Source organism: Sciurus carolinensis, chromosome 16 (genome assembly GCF_902686445.1).
Source record: "Sciurus carolinensis chromosome 16, mSciCar1.2, whole genome shotgun sequence".
Lineage (NCBI taxonomy): Eukaryota > Metazoa > Chordata > Mammalia > Rodentia > Sciuridae > Sciurus > Sciurus carolinensis.
In genome coordinates, this window is record NC_062228.1 from 44,069,098 (window position 1) to 44,090,075 (window position 20,978).

The window sequence follows — 20,978 nt, forward strand, 5'->3', positions numbered from 1 at the left end:
TGGGAAAAAGAGGGGGAGGAGGAGAATCAATACACATGGGGATGGGGGAGATGGATCTGCAGCGGGTAGGGTTGGAGGGGAAAGGGACCTGGATAAGAGATGTGGGGAGGTGGGAATTGGGAGGTGCCACAGGTCTTGGCAGGTGTGTAGGTTGGTGAAAGTCATTGGGGTTAACTCCCACATTGCTTCCCACTTTGCTCCCAGCAGGAGGAGGGTGAGTGGGAAGAGGCAGAGGAATTGAACTGGGCCTTTCCCCTTCACCTTCCGTTGGCACGGGGGAAGGTAGAGGGACAGATGTGTTCAGGGGTCCAGCAAGCTGGAATTGGATCTGGTGGCTGGAAAGAATATGGGGCATCTGGGAGGGGTGACTGGGTGGGCTGACTGAGTGTGCCTTGTGGGCAGGGGCTGCAGGTGGGAAGAAAGAGTGGAGCGACTGACTGGTGCGGGGGCCCCTCAGAGCTCCTCTTCTACCCGCCAAGGCCTGTGCATCCTCCCCCTTTTTCCTCCTCGCAGCCTGAACCTCTCAGGCTGCCTGAGTCCTCCTGGAAGCACAGATGTGGCCGCTTGGCAGGTGGAGGCAGCTCTTCCTCAGGCCAGGGCACCAAGTGTGGCAGGGCCGTCACCATGGGCAATTTTCTCTTCCTAGCAGCCCCTTGTGAGGGAGAGCAATGGGGTGGAGCCCAGGAAGATGTTTCGCTCTGAAGCCCCTTGATGGAGGCCCGAGGGCCTCGAGAGATTGTCCGATGGTGTTCATGTTGCCTCCCCTTGCTCCCTTCCTCTGGCAGTGAGCAGCAGACCTGGTGTGGCTCGGGCCGCACTGCTGCCTGTGCCTCGGCTGTAACCAGGACGCCCTGAGCAGGGCGCTGGGAGCAGCAGGTGGCAGGGCTCCCCCCAGACGAGTGCTGTGGAGACACCTGGGCGCTGTCTGGATTGCTGTTGGTCTCCAGGGGCCCAGGGCTGGGCTCCAGGGCACTGAGATTTCCCTGAGTCTCCGCAGACTATGCTGCTGTTGCTGCCCCTTGGCTCAGGGGCCCCGTATCCAGCTCCTCAGGCCTCCCTCGTGGCTCACCACTCTCTCTTGACCACCTCCTCCTCCTCCAGCTCCTCCTCCTTATTAAAAAAGGCCTAACAAAGCCTAAGAAGTCTGGAGAGGATAAGGCCTCAATTGTAAATCTTTAACACTGTCGGAGTTATCAGGAATGTAAGCACAACATTTAGTTAAGTTACTTAATGTCACCTGATTTTTGTAAATATCCTTTAACTGGCATGATCTTTTTGTTTAGTAGAGATCCCTTTATTTTTGTTACTCAGGGCTAGAGAATCATACTAGCAAACATTGATTAAGTCTACCTGTACTGGAGGTTAGATAATCTCTAGGCCTTAAACTGAGTAAAAACTTAAAACTCTGGCAGTTTCTCTTGATAGTTATCAGGCATTTTTGTCTAAGAATCTTTTTTGCTACCTCTAGTCTTACTTATTTTTGGGTGGGGCTACCACAAGTGTACGTCTCAAGTTACATTAAAATAACTAGTTTTTTAAAATGTCCAGGAATGACTGTGTTTTGGTTTTAACTGTTTTTGCTAGGTATTTAAGATCAAGCTGGTCAAATTGACCTTGTTCCTATCTGCTAAGAGTCAGCTGAGTTCCCACAGGGGTCACTCTTGGGGAACTTGAGAGCAGCTTCTTAGTTCCTTTAATGCCATTCACCTGGTAGGGTTTCCTTGATGAGGTGGCCTCCTTTGGAAGCATTAGGGATGGCTCCCTTTCCCAAGGACCCTCCTCTGCAGCAGGTGCACTGATTGGCTTTTCATCCTCTAGTGGTAACACCAATCTCCCTGATCAGAAGGTTGTGTGGTCCAGAGTTGCAAAGCTCCTTAGAGAAGTTCTCTTGTTCCCTGGGTTTAGGCTGACTCTGAAGGCAAGAGCCAATATTGATTCTCTTGACTCCTTTATTTTAATCTCAATCTTTAGGTTTTGATCTTAAACATCCAGCAAGTCAGTTTCACCAGTCATACAGTAAGAGTAGTGGGTTTTAACTTTAATGTCTATGACTTTATAGTCCTTTACCCACTTTTATTAAACTGGGATCTATATTATCTGTCCTATAGGTGATGGCTTATTATCACAAATTAATTTAGATTGTTCTTGAAGCAGTACCTCTGTAAAACATCGGTCAACAGTTACAGAGTTTACAAGGAAAATACAAAATGGAATTAACAACAGTAAAAACATATTTAGTTGTGTAATAGCTATCTTAAATTTTGGCTGAGCTATATATTATATTCCCTATTTGAAATCACAGTAATTTTATAACAAAAAATCAATCTTTAGAATGTAACTTATGAGCTGAAGTCTGTCTTATTTTGGAGTCATTGTAACATGTAGTAAGGTAGGAAGCAGAGCCTTATCTCAGGTAAGGCGGGGCTCTTCATAAATCTTAGGTAAACAGTCTTATTCTGAAGCTGATCTTTATCTTTTTTTTAATATCATTTTATAAAGTTTACATATATTGTTTCCTAAATCTATATGAATGTTAGTTAACACAGTATGATATACACCTAAAACATGAATCAAAGAAAGCTGAGAGAGCTTTTAACTTTCCTTTTGTTTAGTAAAGTGGCAAAATGTTTTTCCTGTTTTATATTAACTTTTAAACAGATCAGGTTCTCATTATCTTTTAGAAATACATTACATATTTATCCCAGTGCAGAAGGTAACATAAGGTTCAGGTCCAGTTACAGAACACTAAATGATATAAATAATCCCCAATAAAATTTCTTATTCTGATAAGTTTAAAATTACCATTACAACTTTAGGTTGGAGAACACCAGGCTTGATAAAATGTTCTTTTAAATCTTTTAAAGACTTGTACACCTGGAAGATATTAACACATTTAATATATAAAAAAGAGTTACAGAATCATAATTGCATTGATGTTTTTATATTAACCATGTTTAACTTTTAACAGATTAAAACATTACAAGGTTTTAGATATAAAAATATATTTAATAAAAATGTTTCTAGAAAAAAGGTCTATGTGCTAAAATAAGGCTGTAGTACATCTAAGTAAACAACAAGAGTGTCTAAGTGATTAAAAATGTTAATTAAGAGCAAATTCTAAAAGGTTTATGTGTATATGTAAGTAACACGACAGTTAAAACTATTCAAGTTTTTTCCTAAGGTCAAATATTAATGTACTGATATAAACAAAAGTTCAGTCTATATGCTGAAATGACTAATAATTCTTAAAATGTTAATTTACTCTTAACATTGTACCTGTTCCAAGTTTTATTCTCTAGAACAGCTAATCTTAAAAATTGGGGGTTTGTACAATTCTGGTTAAACAGCAACTGTTATTTTAAAGTATTGTACTACATTACAAAGTCTAAATTTTCTTTCTTTGGACCCTTTATATAGAATAATACCTGTTAAAACTTTTAGTAATCATGTTTTTAGTGATAATATAAAGTAAATTTAAACCCTTTTTTTATTTACCAATTTATGAAAACACCAAAAATGTTTTAAGTCTCTAACAAACACATCTATGATCAATCCCATATATGTTAAATTTAATTTAGTTTTTTTTAAAGCCAAGTTATCAGAGAATTGTATTGAGCTGTATCAGTCATTTCTTTCCTGTTGAAGAAAAACCTAGAAACATGGATATTAGACTTTTATAAAATTACATTTTATTTATTTTTTTGACCACCTGGAAACAAAACTGTTAGTAACTGGAAGGTCATATTTCTGTTTACCCAATTTAAAAACCTTTTAAATCATGTGAATCAAAAATATTTGGATCCATTTTTTTAATTTTAATTTATGAGCCCATATGTCAATTTTGGTACCAATATATGTAAACATGACAATACACCAGTGTACATATACATAAAATAAACAGATGGACAAAGACCTTATAGCTTATTTTTTAAAACCCATTAGACTGAGAGTTAACCCTTGTTAACTGGCCTCTGAATGAAACAGAGCATTAAGAAAACTTTATTATTGGATAAAATAGGTCTGATCAAAAATTTACCTAGGCACACCAGATTGAAATTATGAACTCAAAAAAATAGAATTTTAAAGTCTTTTTGGCCTCCATGCTGATGTGATCCCTCTCATCAGAGATGAAAAGGAATTAAGAGAATATAGACAAAGGTTATGCCTTATCCCTACCTGAAGGAGTCTCCCGAAGAGACAGCAAGGGAGCTGCTTCTTTTGGTCTCCTTGGGAGAGCCCCCTTAGGTTGGGGTCTTGTTCTAAACCGGTTTTCCTGGTCTCTTGGATAGCAGCCATCAAAATTTTAGCCTGGCATTTTGGTGGACCAAGTCCAATAGTTGGAAGTTCCTATGGCAGCAGTTTACATTTTAATGAAAGCTTCAGCGAACATGGCTAAAACATTTTTAAAACATTTTTTTTACCCAAATTTGACTATAAAACATTTGATCAGGATGTTCAGGTTGCCCAAAGACAATTTGGTGGTCCCCTAAGGGGGCCATATGACCTCAAAAGTTGGTCATTCTCTCTCACAGAATTTAGAGAGAGAACAGACATCGAAGCGGGTTCCATAGTCACTGGCTCTCTTCTGGAATTCCTGGAAATTAGTTAACATGCACTGGAGGGGAGCACATGACTGACATGAGGGAGACTGACCCATGCTTTACACTTAAGGGCAACAAAAAACAGAAAAGGACAAACACAGAACAGATAAAACACCAAAGACATGGACAAGTGGCCACTCCAGATTCCAGACCAGAGGGACTGAGAAATGTCTTGCCAGTCCCGGACTCAGGAAGTAATGCTGCATCCAACCTTCCTCAGAGTCCCCAGATGCAGATCCACCAGAAACAGACTTACCGTTCCCCACGTGTGCAGAAACAGGTGACTTCTCGGAGAATTTAGTTCAGTCCTGGGGCGGGCTCCACAGACCGTGCAGCCTGGGGCTGAGGAACATCTCTCAAAGGCCTTCCCCTAGGAGCAATGCTGTGGCCTCTCCCCTCAGCAGGCGTTTCCAGGTCAGTGGTGAGCGGTGACTGCTCACCAGGCAGTGAGGATCTCACTGGGGCCTCCAAATGTTATGGGGCGCAACTTAAGAACAGACCGATCACCACTGAGAAGTCCAAATTTGAGTCTTTATTAAGCTGGCCGGCTGACTGTCTCACACAATGCCCCAAAAAATGGCTACTGGGAGAACAGCCCCGACCACAGGGTTATAGGGGTTCTTATACCAAAAATCACATTAATCATAATGTGTTGCTATGATTCGAAATTACATATTAACATCATGAGATCATCAACAAAGAGGGAAGTGGGTCAAAATGAACCTTACCTAGGTACAAACTAAAAATGGTTACTAACATCCACACATCACTGTTCACATGGTACATTGTTTAGGAGCAATAGGAATCAAAAGAGAGCAATTCTTTACTACATAGGAGTTGCCATTGTATTTATTAACATGTCACACCAAGTAACTGATGATGGACACAGAGGCAGGGTGTTCCCATGGGAGAAGCTTATGTCTTACATAACATGGAGTCTCAGAGCAAAATGGAGTCTGTTTAGTCACTTCCCTTAGAGTCTGGCCTATAACATTTTCATGGACCCAAATCTGTCAGTCCATCACATTATGTATTAAAATCCTTATCAATCCATGCACTCTCTGTCCCCAAGAATTCACCATACCCCAAACTCTCCCTGAGGTTACTCTGCTGAGGAACCAACATTAAATCAGCCATGCTGTCAGCCAAGTCTCTTGTTCTCAGGTCACACAGACTTCAAAAACAGGCTCTAGTACTGTCATTTTTGTAACATCAAGGGTATGAGGGAAGGAGTGTTCAAGTGTCCTTGGAAAATAATACTGAAATAGTCTCCATTCCCTATGTTTTTAAAATTTTTTTTTAGTTGTAGAGGGACACAGTACCTTTATTTTACTGACTTACTTTTTCATGTAGTGCTGATGATCCAACCCAGTACTTCACATGTGGTAGGGGAGCACTCTACCACTGAGCTACAACCCTAGCCCCCAATTCCCTATTTTAAAGTGCTCCACAACATCCTCACCAGAGAAGCCAGAGCTCCTGAAAATGGGCCAGCAACTCTCCTTTAGATGAATGGAGATGCTATTCTCACCAATACAGAGGAGTACACCCTACTGTAAAAAGGAAGATATCTCCTCTGTGGTGTTGAGCAGTGGCTTATTTCTAAAGCCATAGCTCTCTGCATGTCCTCTGATGTCTGATAATTGTGACTCCTTGCTAGACTTCATTGCACTGCTTGTACACACAAGGGTTCTATCCTGAGTGTACTCTCTGATGTCGGATGAGATTTGACTTCCAACTAAAACCCTGCCCACACTTCCTACAAACATAAGGTTTTTCTCCTGAATGTGTCCTCTGATGTCTAATGAGGTGTGACTGCCGGCTAAAGCCCTGCCCACACTCCCTGCACACATGAGGCTTACCCTCTGAGTGTGCCCTCTGGTGTTTATGAGAGTTAATTTATCACAAAATCCTTGCCCACATTCCCTGCAAAGGATCTCGAGTGTACCCTCTTATGCCTAAATAGGTTTGATTTCTGCCTAAACCTTCTGCCACAATCTCTGCACATGAAGGGCTTTTCCCCTGAGTGTGTCCTCTGATGTGAAATCAGGGTTGACTTATCATTAAAGCCTCGCCCACACTCCCTGCATACAAATGGCTTCTCCCCTGAGTGTGTCCTCTGGTGTGTAATGAGGGTTGCTTTCTTGGCAAAGCTTCGCCCACACTCTGTGCACACAAAAGGCTTCTCCCCTGTGTGTGATCTCTGGGTTTGTTGAGGTTTGACTTCAGGCTAAAGCATCGCCTGCACTCCAGGCATACATAAGGTTTAACTCCTGAGTGAATCCTCTGGTGTGTCTTGAGGTTTTGATTTGCAGCTAAAGTGACGCCCACATTCTGTGCATGTGTAAGGTTTCTCTCCTGTATGTGTCCTTAAGTGTCTGATGAGGTGGGACTTCTGACTAAAACTTTGCTCACACTCTATGCAAACATAAGGCTTTTCACCCGAATGTGTCCTCTTATGTCTGATGAGGTGTGAATGCTGACGAAAGTCACGCCCACATTCCCTGCAAACATAAGGCTTCTCCCCAGTGTGTGCCCTCTGGTGTGTGATGAGGTGTGCCCTTAGGCTAAAGCTCTGCCCACATTCCTTGCACACATAAGGTTTCTCCCCTGAGTGTGTCCTCTGGTGTGTGATGAGGTTGGACTTCCAGGTAAATCCTCTCCCACATTCCCTGCACACATAAGGCTTTTCTCCAGGGTGAGTCCTTGGGTTTTTGACAAGGACTGACATACTGCTGTAGTTTGGTCCCCACTCTGTGTACATGTACGATGTCTCCCCTGTGTGTGTCTTCTGGAGGCTAAGTAGGTTTGACTCCTCAATAAAGTCTGGCTGGAACTCTTCAAATTTGATTGCTTCAAATCCTGGGACTTCCAAACCATGCAATACTTTGTCCCCTTCCTCAAGGTCTGCCTTCTGTTTTAGGCTGGGCCTTATATCCACTATTATGTTGTCTTCCTTGGATTTCACTGGATGTTCTTCACATGGGTTGGAGGACAGCTTTGAAGTGGCATTTTTACTTGGGCTGCCAAACAGTGGCTTGGAGTCTTGTTCTCTCTCTTGAATTTTGCTTGTCAGTCAAGCAGAATTGACCAAAGACTTGCTCCTGCTGTCGTTTCTGATACTCTGTGCAGTGTTTCCCTGGGTGGAGATGATTTCCTGCACATAAACTTGAGAATAGCTGAGGCAGATGACTGAGCCACACATGTTGGCTAAGGGCTTGCTGACTACAGAATACTAGAGGGCAGGAAGGACAAGGTTCACTTTCTGACTTTGATCCTGCTGAATAAAGAACATTTTCAGAGAAGTCATAAGTAGGACTATCTAGGTCATTTTGCCTTGCCTACTAATCAGTCATAATACAATCATATTACAAGCTATCTCCCACACAGAAATCCTTCATAAGTCCTGCTTTTCATTTCTCTTTATGCATTACATTTTCTGTTGCAGGAGTTAGCAAACTCATCCAACAGGCCAAGTTCAGTTTGTAACCTATTTATGTAAGGCCTACCAGCTTAAAAAAAAAAATTATCTTGAGGAAGGAAAGAAGACAATCTGACAAGACTGTATGTGGTCTTATAAGCTTAAAATACATACTACATAGCACTTTAGAGAAGTATGTTGACCTCCATATTATTGTAGACAACTCATACCTAGAGCTTTTCACATTATCACAATACTCGGGTACTGTTCAGCAGTACAAAAAATCAACCAAAAACAAAAATAAATCAATAAGTGTTTATTCATGAAAAATACTGAACTTCAGAGAAGGAGTTTGCAACATTATTGCTGTAGTTGTCTTAACCTCTCCCTCCATCCTAGCTTAGTTGTTAATGTGGTAGCTTATAGTAAGACAGGCCACCAAAGCCATCAGAGGGCTACTAGAGGGGCTCACTTGATTTGAAATGGAAGATCAGAAACCAACACCCACTGCAACTATCCATAAAAGTAAAGGTCTAGGGCTGAGTTGTAGCTCAGGTGGAGGCATTGGGTTTGATCCTTGGTACCACATAAAAATAGATAAATAAAAAAAAGGTACTGTGTCCATCTACAACTAAAAATATTTTTCAAAAAGGAAAGGTCTAGGTAGTAAATGAACAGGGAAGACAAGCAACTGCTATCTGAGGATTATGGTCTTGAAGAAAAAAAAATTGATTGACGGTCCAGAATTTAACAGGGAGACCCTGAAAATGAGACTATCAGAGAGAGGTTTGGCAAACTCTCCAAATATCCCTGGCTGTAGACTGAGTGGGCTTGGGCTTTCCACATATCCCTGTCTGACAAGAAGGTGACAAACAGGGCAAAGGGAAAATAAGAGGACTCAGTAGAAAGTAGAAAGCCAGGAAAGACTTTTTTTTTTCAGTACTGGGAATTGAATTCAGAGGTGCTTTACATTCTCAGCCTCTTTTTATATTTGATTTTTGAGACAGGGTCCTACTAAGTTGCTTAGAGTCTCACAAAGTTGCTGAGGCTGGTCCTCGAACTTGCGATCCTCCTGCCTTAGCTCCCAAATTGCTAGGATTATAGGTGTGCATCACCATGTCCATCTCAGGAAAGATGTAAAACCACCTGAACTTTGAATTTTCCCCCAACCCACAGATTTAACCATAAATATATAGGAAGCCTTTCTAACTCAAAGTTGTTGAATACAAATATGGTCAATTCTTAGAGACCACTAAGCTCTGCAGTTTCAAGACTGACATCAAGGAAGCCAGAATTAAAAATAAACTCTAGGACTAGGATTGTGGCTCAGTGGTAGAGCACTTACCTAGCACATGTTAGTTTGAGCCTCAGCACGGCATAAAAATGAGTAATTAAGAGAAAGGTATTATGCCCATCTACAACTAAAAGAAAAAATTTTTTTCATAAAAATAAACAGAAGCTGGGCATGGTGACACACACTGTAATCCCATCAACTAGGGAGACTAAGGCAGAAGCACACCAAGTTCAAAGCCAATCTCAGTACCTTGGTTCAATCCCCAATAGTGAAATGAAATAAAAGATAAAAATTTAACCATTAAGAAAACATCATCTTCACAGAGGAGACATATTTTACAGATTTCATCTAGAAAAGTTAACTAAAACAAACAAAAAGCAGCAAAAACAATCTTCAGGCAGGAAATATATTCAGGTACCAGAGGAATTATATTATTTAAAATATCCAGTTTTCAGAAAAATGGGAAAGAGTAACACCAACTCTAAAAAAAAAAAAGCAGTTAATAGAAACTGTCACTGAGTGAACCCAGGTTTAAGGAAAAGAAAAGAAAAAAAAAAAGTTTTCAAAGTGGGTACTATGAATATGTTCAAAGAACTAAAACAATATGTAAAAAATTAAAGTGTGCTATCAATGATTTAGTAAATAGGGAATGTTCCTAAAAATAGAAACTATTAAAAAGAAACAAAAGGAAATTTCTGGAATACAAAAGCAAAGCAACTGAAATTATAAATTATTAGGAGATACAACAGTAAATATTTGAGTGTGCAAAAGAAGTGGACCTGAAGACAGATCCAAGAAATGAACTTAACTGAAGAGAGTAAAAGAAAAATTAAAGAATAAGATGCCAACAGGCAACCAACCTATGTGTGATGAGGACTCAGGAAGGAGAGAAAAACAAGATCAGAGAAAAAAAAAAAATCTTAATAAGAAATAGCTGAAAACTTCCCAAATTTAATGAAAAAAATTGTTCTACAGATCCAAGAAGTTCAACAAACCTCAAGTACAAATTGAGAGCTTGGACTTAATAGGTTAAGGAAAGCTAATAGACAAGACCTGTATAAATGCACTAACTGACCCTGGGTTGGATGATGTTCTGGCAGGAATAAAAAAAAAAAAAAAAAAAACATTCTTGTGTCCTATTAACAAAATTGTGATATAAAATAATTCAAAGTTTACTGAGATTAATAAACATAATGTGGTTATATGAGAGAATACAGAAAATCCATAGAAAAATTCCTAACATTTACTATATGAACATACACATACATTCACATACATAAAATATTACATATATATTGAGAAGGGAAGGAAGGGAGCAAGAAAGTACATGAAAAGTAATAAAGCAAATTAGGTTAAAGTAGTAATAGGTGATTTTATAATACCATATATTTACACATGCGTGCATGTGTAAAGGATATAAAGGTATTCTGTTATTATTATTATTATTATTTTGGTACCAGGGATTGAACTCAGGGACATTCAACCATTGAGCCACAGCCCCAGCCCTATTTGTATTTTATTTAGAGACAGGGTCTCACTGAGTTTCTTAGTGCCTCGCTGTTGCTGAGGCTGGTTTTGAACTCATGATCCTCCTGCCTCAGACTCCACAGTCACTGGGATTATAGGTGTGCTGCATGGAGTACAACCTGTGAATCTGCTGCATTTTCAACTGAGTATATTCTACCACTGTAAGCAGCTCAGAGGGCAGGAAGTAAAGCTGAAGACTTATGGATTTGAATATCAGAAAGCCAAAGACCAGAAGAGTAGTTGAGAATTACTGAATCCTTAAACACAAGAAACCACTAAAAGTGGAGCCCTAAAAGCTGCATGTGGTGCATGCCTGTGGTCCCAGTGGCTTGGGAGGCTGAGACAGGAGGATCTTGAGTTCAAAACTAGCCTCAGCAATGGCGAGGCCCTAAGCAACTCGGCGAGGCCCTAAGCAACCCTGTCTCTAAATAAAATACAAAATATGGATTGGGATGGGGCTCAGTGGCTGAGTGCCCCTAGGTTCAATCCCCAGTACCAATAAAAAAAAAAAAAAAAAACTTCAGGTGGCCTCTGCACAAAGATGACAGGCAAATTATGCAGACATGTGGGAGACTGCCAGAAGGCCAGCTAAATAGAAGCTATTTAAAGCAACTAGGAACAGTGCAGGACTACAAGCTGTCACACATCCCTGAGGAGACTGAAGTTTACAGTTGAATTCAGATGAGAAACAGGAAAGGAAAACAAGGTGGGCAAGGGAGAGGGTCCAGTTGTTAAATTTAGCAGACAAAGATTTCAAAGAAGCTATTGTGAATATTTTCAACTAACTAAAGGAATTATGTTCAAAGAAAAAAGGAAAATATGGTATTGATGTGAGAAAAGATGTAGAATTTTAACAAAGAATGATGCATTTTTTTAAAAAGGAAATTAGAAAACTGAAACAAACAATAATTTAAGAATTTACTTGAAAGGTTCAATAGCAGACTGAAAATGGAAGATGAAAATTAGTACATCTGAAGATGATTAAATAGAAATGACCTACTCACTCAAGCCAGCCTGAGCAAAAGCGAGGTGCTAAACAACTCAGTGAGACCCCATCTCTAAATAAAATACAAAATAGGGCTGGGGATGTGGCTCAGTGGTTGAGTGCCCTGAGCTTAATCCCTGGTACCCACAAAAAAATAAATAAAATAAAAATAAAGGCATTCTGTCCATCTAAAACTACTAAAAAACATTTTTTATAAAAATTATGACAGCCAGAAAACATTGCAGCCCTGAAAGAAAATGTTTTAACCAACAATTCTTTATCTATATTATAAAGGGGGAAATAATAACATTTTTAGATTAAACTGAAAAATTCAATGCCAGCTTGACTGTATTAAATTCTAAGGAAGTCTTCCATATAAAGGAAAATGACACCAGATAACAGTTTTGTGTCATATAAAAGTGTGACAGGTACCAGAAAATATGGGTAGATATCGCACACACTCCCCCAACACACAGATGCTCACAACATCTTCTATATGCATACTTCTCCTAGTTTCTTTTAAAAGTATATGACTGTGTTATATGACTGCTTAAAAACTGTAACATGGGCCATGGATATAAATCACTGGTAAAGTGTTACCTGGATTCAATACCCAATACTGCAAAATTAAATAGAATATTAAAAACTAGTTTACACTATAGTTTTGGGTTAGGATTATACAGGCATAATGTACATAACAGTGCTAAAGATGAGGACAATGTAAACCACATCTTGCAAGATTCTTACACTATCTGAAGCAAATTCAATAATTAAATTGGTTTAAGACACATTGTAATCCCTGGAAAAACCCACACCCACAAATTCACATAAGCAACCAAAAAGTATTTGGTTTAAAAAAAAATTTAGGCTGAAGAAGGTACAGAGGAGGGAAATCCAGATCAGACAGAGAAATAAAAATCTGACAAAAATAAAATTTCCAGTCATGTACAACTAATTAGAACAAATAAAAAAACAAATAAAATAAAATAAAATTTCTATATCTATAGTAACACTGGGTGCAAATGGACTAAAAACTGCAACCAAAATGTACAGATCATCAAACTGAATAAAAAAGAACCAATGGGCTGTGGATGTAGCTCAGTTGGTAGAGTGGTGGCATGCACAAAAGCCCTGGGTTGAATCCCAGCACCACCAAAAAAAAAGAAAAAAGAAAAAAAAAAGAAAAAAAAAGTCAACCATACAAGACAAATAAATAGATTGAAATGAAACAAGGGACAAAAGTATACCAGGCAGAGAATAATCATAAAAAGCTGGAACTATTATTTAATATCAGATAATAAACTCTAAAACAAAGAATATTAATAAAAACACAAAAAACTGCAAATGATAAAAATCAATACAGTAACCAGTTATAATCATTATAAAGTACATGTGCCTCATAGCAAATTTCAAAGTAGGGCTGTGGGTTTTAGCTCAGTGGTAGAGCACTTGCCTAGCATGTGTAAGGTCCTGGGTTCAATCAACAGCACAGGAAAAAAAATATTTTTTTTTCAAACTATAAATCAAAATTTGAGAGATCATTACAGAGAGATAATCGGATAAATCTAAAATGATAAAGAATATTCTTTGAAATAATGGCCAAAAACTTAGACATAATCAACAATGTAAATTATCTCAATATTAACAACATGACCTAACTAGCAATTACAGAACACTACCCTAACAACTGCAGGGGGTTTTTTTTAGTGGATTTTTTAATAACTATTTATTTAGTGTTGAATGTGGTGCTAAAGATTGAACCCACTGCCTCACATGCTAGGCAAGCCCTCTACCACTAAGCCACAATTGCAGCCCAGAATATACTCCTTATTTTTTTTTCTTATAAAACCCTTGAAATTTAATTACCAGTCTTGAGATGTAACCATTGTCAAGAGTCATTCAAATGAAATAAAAAAAGCAAACAGAACTTCTTCTATTAGTTAAGCCAGATGCAAGTGCTGCTTTTGAAAAGGTCAAAAATGACTAGACATCAACAATTTCATATAGTTCTAGAACATAATTAAACAAAAACTAAGATGGACAATCTGGATACTCACTTACTAGCAATGTTCCATTTACCAAAATCATTCATATACAGGATATAATCACAAGGCATAAGCCACATTAATGTGAAAAGGTATGTCTCAGGATATCTAAGGAAATTATTTTAATCCAGAACTTGTTTTTTACATTAATTTCAATGAGTTATAATTTATATGTAATAAAATTCAGTAATTTCAAGTGTAGAATTTGATGAGTTTTGACAAATGCATCCAGTCTTATATCTGCCACCACAATCAGGACACGGAACAATTTCATCACCCCAAAAATGTTCCCCTGTGGCCCTTTGCATTCAATTCCCTCCCCAAACCACCAGCCCCTAACCTGCTTTCTGTCATGACAGCAGTTTTGCCTTTCTAGAACTCCACATAAATGAACTCACAATGGTATGTATTCCTTTGAGTCTGTGCTTCTTTCGCTTAGCGTAATGCTTCTAAGAGTCATACAGGATGCTTTCTCAGAAGTTCATTTCTTTCACTGGGAAAGCGTGTGGATTGGGTGACCCTCTCGTAAGGCACTTAGAACAGAGGATGTGCACCGTATAGTGCAGTCCAGGCCATTCCTGAAGTAGGACATTCAGTTCCTCTACCAAGGGGGGTGATGGCTTGCCATGCGGTCCATATATTTGGTAATGATGCATTGCCTGGCAATGGACAGGTATCTCGCTGCAGGATCCCCTTGGCAGGTCTGTAACTCACCACCCACAGGAACTTTTCCTCTATATGCAAAGATCTGAAATTTACCATCCGATCTGTGCACCACATGACTGTTGATCTGGACACTGCAGCGTGCAAACAACCCAGGTGGAAAGGTAAAGGAAAACTATATTTGATCTGCAGCTGTTCAGCCACAAAAGACTGCCCTGCTAGGTTGGTCCCATTAATCCATGCCTCTGCATGGGCACCTCATTCTGCACATAGCATGGGAACTTGTACCAAGCCGGTGGACCCATTTAAAAGGCTTGCCCTTGGGTTTATTGAGGCAGTAACAGAGTCCCATCTTCTCCAGCAGCTCCAGCAGCAGCTGCAAGTCCTGCTGAGCCTGGATATGAAGCTTATGTTCAATCGATGACATGGGCTGACAGGAGCCCATGGCGCAGAAAGCACTCCACATAGTGATAGAACTGGTGGCCTGGAGCAGGTCCTGGCTCTGGGTGGGCAACGACATCACTGGGGAGCTTCCCCATCACCCTCGCTCTCTCCACTGGTCCCCAGTAGCAGTTTATGCAGCAGCAAGGAAGCATTGCTCTGGAAAAAGACATTGCGGATGTCAATGAGGTGGGGGAGGTTGTGGAAGACGTGCTCCTTGAACGCCGGGCTATCCTCAAAGTAGAGCAACTGCTGCTCTCGTGCAAGCAGGAAAGGGTACTCTGCAGTTGGTCCTCAGTCAGCTCTGCCTGCAGGCCCAGGCCGCGCAGAGTCCCACCAGCTGAGCCAAAGTCATTGTGCCTGTGGTGGTTGGAAATGCAGTTCCTCCAGCACCTGCCAGGATACAGGCAGGACTCTATGTAAGTTGGGGAAGATTTCTTGGTGCTCAGCTACAGAAAGCAGCTTGTCCCGAAGGCACTGCAATTGAGGGGGGGGCCCTGCAGCTAACGGGCAATACTGGAGAGAGGATCTGCAGCCGGTGGTTGAGCAGGTATTAAAAATGGGCCTTGCGTCGCGAAGGTTCTTGTCAGAAACACCATAGTAGGCTGCATGGGGGCAGGCAGAACGAAGCCGAAGTCCTGGCCAAGGCCTCATCTACCACTTGGGCTAGATGGCTCAGGCCCTCAGCATCGTGATTCTCCTGCAGGACAATCTAGCGATGAATATCCAGACACTTCCTCCGCTCCTGCTCCTCGCAAAGGTCTGCATGTGTGCCCACAATGCACACCACAGCATAAGGAACCCATGCCCCCACCCGATGCAAGAAGGAGCCCATAGTACTGGGAATCGGCGTGGCTCATAGGTGGCCAAGTTGACTACCAGCACATACAGGGCTCCTGGGGAAAGGAAGAAGGGCTGGATCACCTCATAGCTTTCATCACCAGCTAAATCATACATGATGAACCAAAGACCCCTGGAGGCATCGGCTGTCCAGCCAGTCACCTCAATGCCCTTGCTACTGGTGGGAGGGGAAGGTGGGTAGCTCTTCTCTTTGTCCCCTCCTCCATGGCTTCCCTCCACTCTCTCCTCAGTGAGGCAGTGCTGGAGCAAGGTCTTTCCTGAGGCTTATGCTCCATCAGGAGCAGCTTGAGGCGGGGCTGCACTGCTGGCTGGGAATGAGCTAGCTCCTTCTGGTAGGCCACTATGTAGGGGATCCCCTTCATGCAGACCTCGTAAAGGGGCTGTATCAGTGGTTGTCCTTGATCTTCCACAGTCCCACACGGGAGAGCTGGCCAAAGTTGTCAGGCAGCACTGCGATCTGGTTCCCTTGCAGCACCAGTTCCTCCAGGCCTGTCAGTTCCACACTGGAGTGGGGCAGTTATTATCGGATGCGGTTATTATCCAGCCACAGAGTGAGAAACCACCCCAGCCCCAAGATAAGGGATGGCACTGAGGTGAGCTGGTTGCGACTAAGGTAAAGCTCCTCCAGACCAACCAGGGGCAGCAGAGTGGCAGGGAACTCCTCAAAGAGGTTGGAAGAGACATTGATCATTTTGAGTCTTTGGAGCTGGCTGAACTGGGTGGGCAGAGCCTGCAGCCCATTGTTGTCGAGCATGAGGCTCTCCAAACTGGAAAGCTCGCAGAAGCCGTTGGGCAGAGTGCCAAGCTCCGCCCCACTCAGCCAGAGGATCTTGAGGGCACGCAGGGCACTGATATCCTCAGGTAGGCCTCTCAGTCGGTTGCTGGACACGTGCAGGCTGCTCCAGGGCTGCCAGTTGCAGCAGCTGCCGGGGAAAGGCAGTGAGCTGGTTGTGGTTCACACCAAGGGTACACAGGCAGCAGAGGCAGGAAAGGGAGTCAGGCAGGTGCGCCAGCCGGTTGATGAAACTAACATCCAGCTCCTCCAGGTGGGCAAGGACGCCCAGCTGGAGGGCAGGGCAGGCAGCTGGTTATGGCTGAGGTTTAGCTTGCGCAGCTCCCTTAGGGCACTCACCATCTCGGCGCCCAGGGGTGTCAGCCAATTGTGGCTCACGTCCAGTTCGGTGAAATGGTGGTCGAGCTCTGCCACCGCAGGGGACAGCTGGGCAAAGCGGTTCCTGCGCAGGACCAGGACGCATAGAGTGCCAAGGGCCGACTCCAGCCCTTCAGCACCTCCTCTAGGCCATTGTTCCCCAGGTTCAGCACCTCAGTGCCCCCGATGTTGGCCAGCAGCACTAGCTGGAGAGCATCGGGGTACTCCAGTGGATCGGCTCCTGTTCCGGCCCCGGGGCAGCCCCAAGTCGCGCTAAGCGTTGGCTGGCGCAGGTTGCTCCGCAGCTTCCTGGTGCGAAGGGCGGCGTCCCGCCACAGTCTCACCATCTCCAGGATGCCAATGTCCTTCCCAGCCATGGCGGGCCTGGACGACACCCTCAAGCTGGCGCGGGAGCCCACAGCTGCATGCCGTGCTGCACCCGGGCCGGCGCCATCTCCCAGGCCCTCTTGCTCCCACTCCTCGCTAGCCTCCACTCCTCGGCGGCCAGCGCTGTGAGTCCTAGCGCAGCAAGCGGCCTGTCACCCGCAGCTGAGGGGGCCGCGGCGACAGGAGCAGCTCTGGGGGGCGCAGAGCACGCGGCGCGGGGGGAGGTGGAGGCCGGCGCGGAGTGCAGCCCGCATTCTTCGTCCTCCCAGGTCATGGGCACGCCTGGCAACAGGGCCGCCGCCCGCCGCGCCTTGGAGGATGCCTGCTCCTCCTCCCGCTCCGCCCGCCTTGCAGCTCCTGGGTGCCCAACTCTGGTCCCACTACCCTCGCAGCCGCGGCCACGCGGTGGGCCTATACTCTTTATTTTTAAGTGCTCTTAGGATGTCCACCAAAACAGACATGTGCTGTGTCATAATATTATTCTCAACAGATTTTGAAAACTGAAAACAAGTATATATTCTCCTAACTGCAATTAAATTAAAAACCAATGATAATAAAATATCTAGAAAATTCCAGATATCTAGAAATCAAGCAACTCACTTCTAAACAATCTGTAGGTTAAAGAAGAAAATAAATGAGATGATTCTCTGAACTAAATGACAATGAAAACATATCAAAGATTGTAGGAGTCAGCTAGGCAAGGCTTAGAAAGAAATGGATAGCTATCCATTATTGAACCAGAAAAGAAGGTCTACACTAATATCTTAAGCTTTTACATTAAGAATTAGGATAAAAAAGGCAATGAAGCACAAAGAAGTAGAAGGGGACAAAAAGATAAAAATGAAAATTTTTGAAACAAAAAGAGGGCTCACTTCAGCCACACTCATACTAAAATTGGAATAATCCAGAGAAGATGAGCATGGCCCCTGTGCAAGGATGACATGCACATTGTGAAGTGTTCCATATTTTAAGAAAAGAAGATCAATTTGAAGCTGTTGAGTATGGTACTGTATGCCTGAAATCCCAGTTAATGGGGAGGCTGAGGCAGGTGGGTCAAGTTCCAGGTCAGTACAAACAACTTATCAAGGCCCTCTTTCACAATAAAACAGCTCAGTGGTAGATTGCTTACCTAGCATGTATAAGGTCCTGGGTTCAATCCGTAGTACCACCAAAAACCTCAATTAAATCAAAAGTTGGTTCTTTGCAAAGATACACAAATTTAATAATCTCTAGCTAAAATAGATTAAGTGGATAAAATGATTGAAATATACAAGCACCCCTGAGTTTCATTCCCTGGTACCCACCCCCTCAAAATTTTTAAGTTGATATAAAAAGAAACAATGAAAATAATCACATATTTTTAAGTAAATAGAATATGAAATTTAAAAGCTTCCCTCAAGGAAAACCTCACTGGTGAATTCTCTCAAACATTAAGGAAAGAATACCAATTCTAATAAACTTTTTTTAAAAAAATATGTATATATTTAGTTATAGGGTGGACACAATACCTTTATTTTTATGTGATGCTGAGGATCAAACCCAGGGCCCCACGTGTGCTAGGTGAGCACTGTACCACTGAGCCACAACCCCAGCCCCTCTAATAAACTTTCAATAAAACAGAGAAGGGATAACTCTGAACTCATTTTATGAAGTTACTATTACTCTCATATCAAAACCAGTCTAAGATTTAAAGAAAGTACCAATCAAAATCCCTCATGAACACCATAAAAATTCTTAGCAAAACATTAGCAAATCAAACTCAATAATATATTAAAATATATAATATGATGAAATAAAGTTTACTTAAAAAAATGAAAGGCTTATTCAACTTTCAAAAATCAATCAATACAATTCATCATATTAACAAACTACAGAAGAAATGCTGTAATATCTCCTAAAAGCAAGGGTCTGAAATTTTTTTCCTTAAAAGTCAAACAATTATGTTATAGGCTTCTGGACCACACAATCTGTTTTAAGTATTCGGCTCTACTGATAATATAAAAGTATCAAGAGAAAATATGTAAATTAAGGTGGGTATGACTGTTTTCTAATAAAACTTTATTTACATGAATTCTATTTACAAAGAAAAAACTTGACCACCCAAGGTGTCATTTTGGTGACTTCTTTTTTTAAAATTTTTTAAAAAATTTTTTAGGTTGTTGATGAACCTTTATTTATTCATTTATTTATATGTGGTGCTGAGAAATTGAACCCAGTGCCTCACACGTGCTAGGCAAGTGCTCTACCACTGAGCCACAACCCCAGTCCTAATTTTTTGACGTCTGATCAAAACATGATATTCATGTTACAAAATTCAACTCATCCATGATAAAAACTCAACAAAGTAGGAACAGAAGGGAAATTGGTCACCTGATAAAAGTAACATGATACCATATGATGAAAAAAGTGAACACTTCCCACCCAATGCAAGGAACAGGGAAAGAATGTTCACTTTCACAACATCTATTCAACATTGTACCAATGGTCCTAGCAATTGCAATAAGACAAAAAAGAAGAAAAGAGACAAAGAAGAAGAAAGAGGGAAAGATGGAAGAATGAAAGAAGGGGAGGAAGGAATGGAGGGAGGAAGGATCAAAAGCCTTCTGTTTAAAAAGGAAGAGTAAAACTGTCTTTACTCATAGATGACAAGACCTACACATGGAATATTCTAAGAATCTACAAAAAAAAAAGCTATAATTGATCAATGAATTAAGCACAGTGACAGGAAACAAGGGCAATACACAAATAGTATTCTTACTATACTAGCAGGGAACAACTGAAGGTCAAAATTTAAAATACAATTCCATTTTGATAGCATATAAAAAACATGACAACATAAATATAAATACTACAGATATATGTACCAAAACATATACAAGATATTTTTATCTTGTTTTATATTCTTTTATGAGATAGTCAGGGTATGACCAAAAGAAAATACAGAAGAGAGGGTCAGAAAAAAAATAAACAAAGCTTATTATATTCACAAGTTCCAGAGAGACATAATTGGGCATTATAAATTCTAATATGGAAACACAGTTCTCTTTCGGCAGGACAGTGGGAGGTATGTGATACAACTGATTAGGTAATGTTTTATTTCTAAAACCAGATGGCTGGCATATGAGTATGCATTTTATTATTATTCACAGCTTGCTATAATCTGGAGAAGTAGAGATAATCAGTTATTCTTAGCATAAGAGGAAACAACATCCAAAAGATTTAATGCCAATATGGTATTGAAGTTTTTAAGATCTGAAGGAAAGAAAAAAGACTAGGAACATGGAAAGCATTATAGAGAAGACAAAGACAAGTAAGGGAGGCTTTTCAGGAGGAGGGAAGAGATCCTCCCTCAGAAAATCCCTCTGTCAATTGAAGATTATATTCTGCAAGGAAGGCAATGCCAGAAAGCCTTACCAGTGGCCTAGGAGGCCTGCAGAGGAGCTTCTTCCCAGCATCTGAGAAATGCCTCTTCCTGCCCTATCTGCCAGCAGTGTGCTGTCCCATCTATCCCATGTTCACACTCACCTGGACAGAGGTCTGGCAAATGTTTTTCTCTCCTCTCTCCAGGGCTTCCTCCCCTCGCGTCCAGCTGAGTAATGAGTT

The 20,978-nt window shown here is 41.5% G+C and overlaps 1 protein-coding gene, 1 non-coding gene and 1 pseudogene across 2 annotated transcripts; 1 reads left to right on the top strand and 2 right to left on the bottom strand.

Moving 5' to 3' along the window:
- Positions 1-6,679: 6,679 nt before the first annotated feature.
- Positions 6,680-13,714, bottom strand: LOC124966078 (zinc finger protein 875-like). Its single transcript, XM_047527171.1, has 2 exons — positions 13,695-13,714; positions 6,680-7,669 (listed from the first exon to the last, which is right to left on the bottom strand). The coding sequence occupies exons 1-2, from the start codon at positions 13,712-13,714 to the stop codon at positions 6,868-6,870; spliced, it is 822 nt and encodes a 273-aa protein (XP_047383127.1). The 3' UTR covers positions 6,680-6,867.
- A 604-nt stretch (positions 13,715-14,318) lies between these two features.
- LOC124966337 (malignant fibrous histiocytoma-amplified sequence 1 homolog) lies at positions 14,319-17,895 on the bottom strand (annotated as a pseudogene).
- A 344-nt stretch (positions 17,896-18,239) lies between these two features.
- LOC124967665 (U6 spliceosomal RNA) lies at positions 18,240-18,345 on the top strand. The gene has a single exon (XR_007105586.1). It is a non-coding gene; the product is annotated as a U6 spliceosomal RNA (small nuclear RNA).
- Positions 18,346-20,978: the final 2,633 nt, after the last annotated feature.

Bases quoted from the DNA above. Each gene is read 5' to 3' on its own strand.
- LOC124966078 (XM_047527171.1), bottom strand. From the start codon at position 13,714: ATGGTTACATCTCAAGACTG. The intron at 7,670-13,694 runs GTAATTAAATTT...TTGACTGACAAG, and splicing joins ATGGTTACATCTCAAGACTG to CAAAATTCAAGAGAGAGAAC.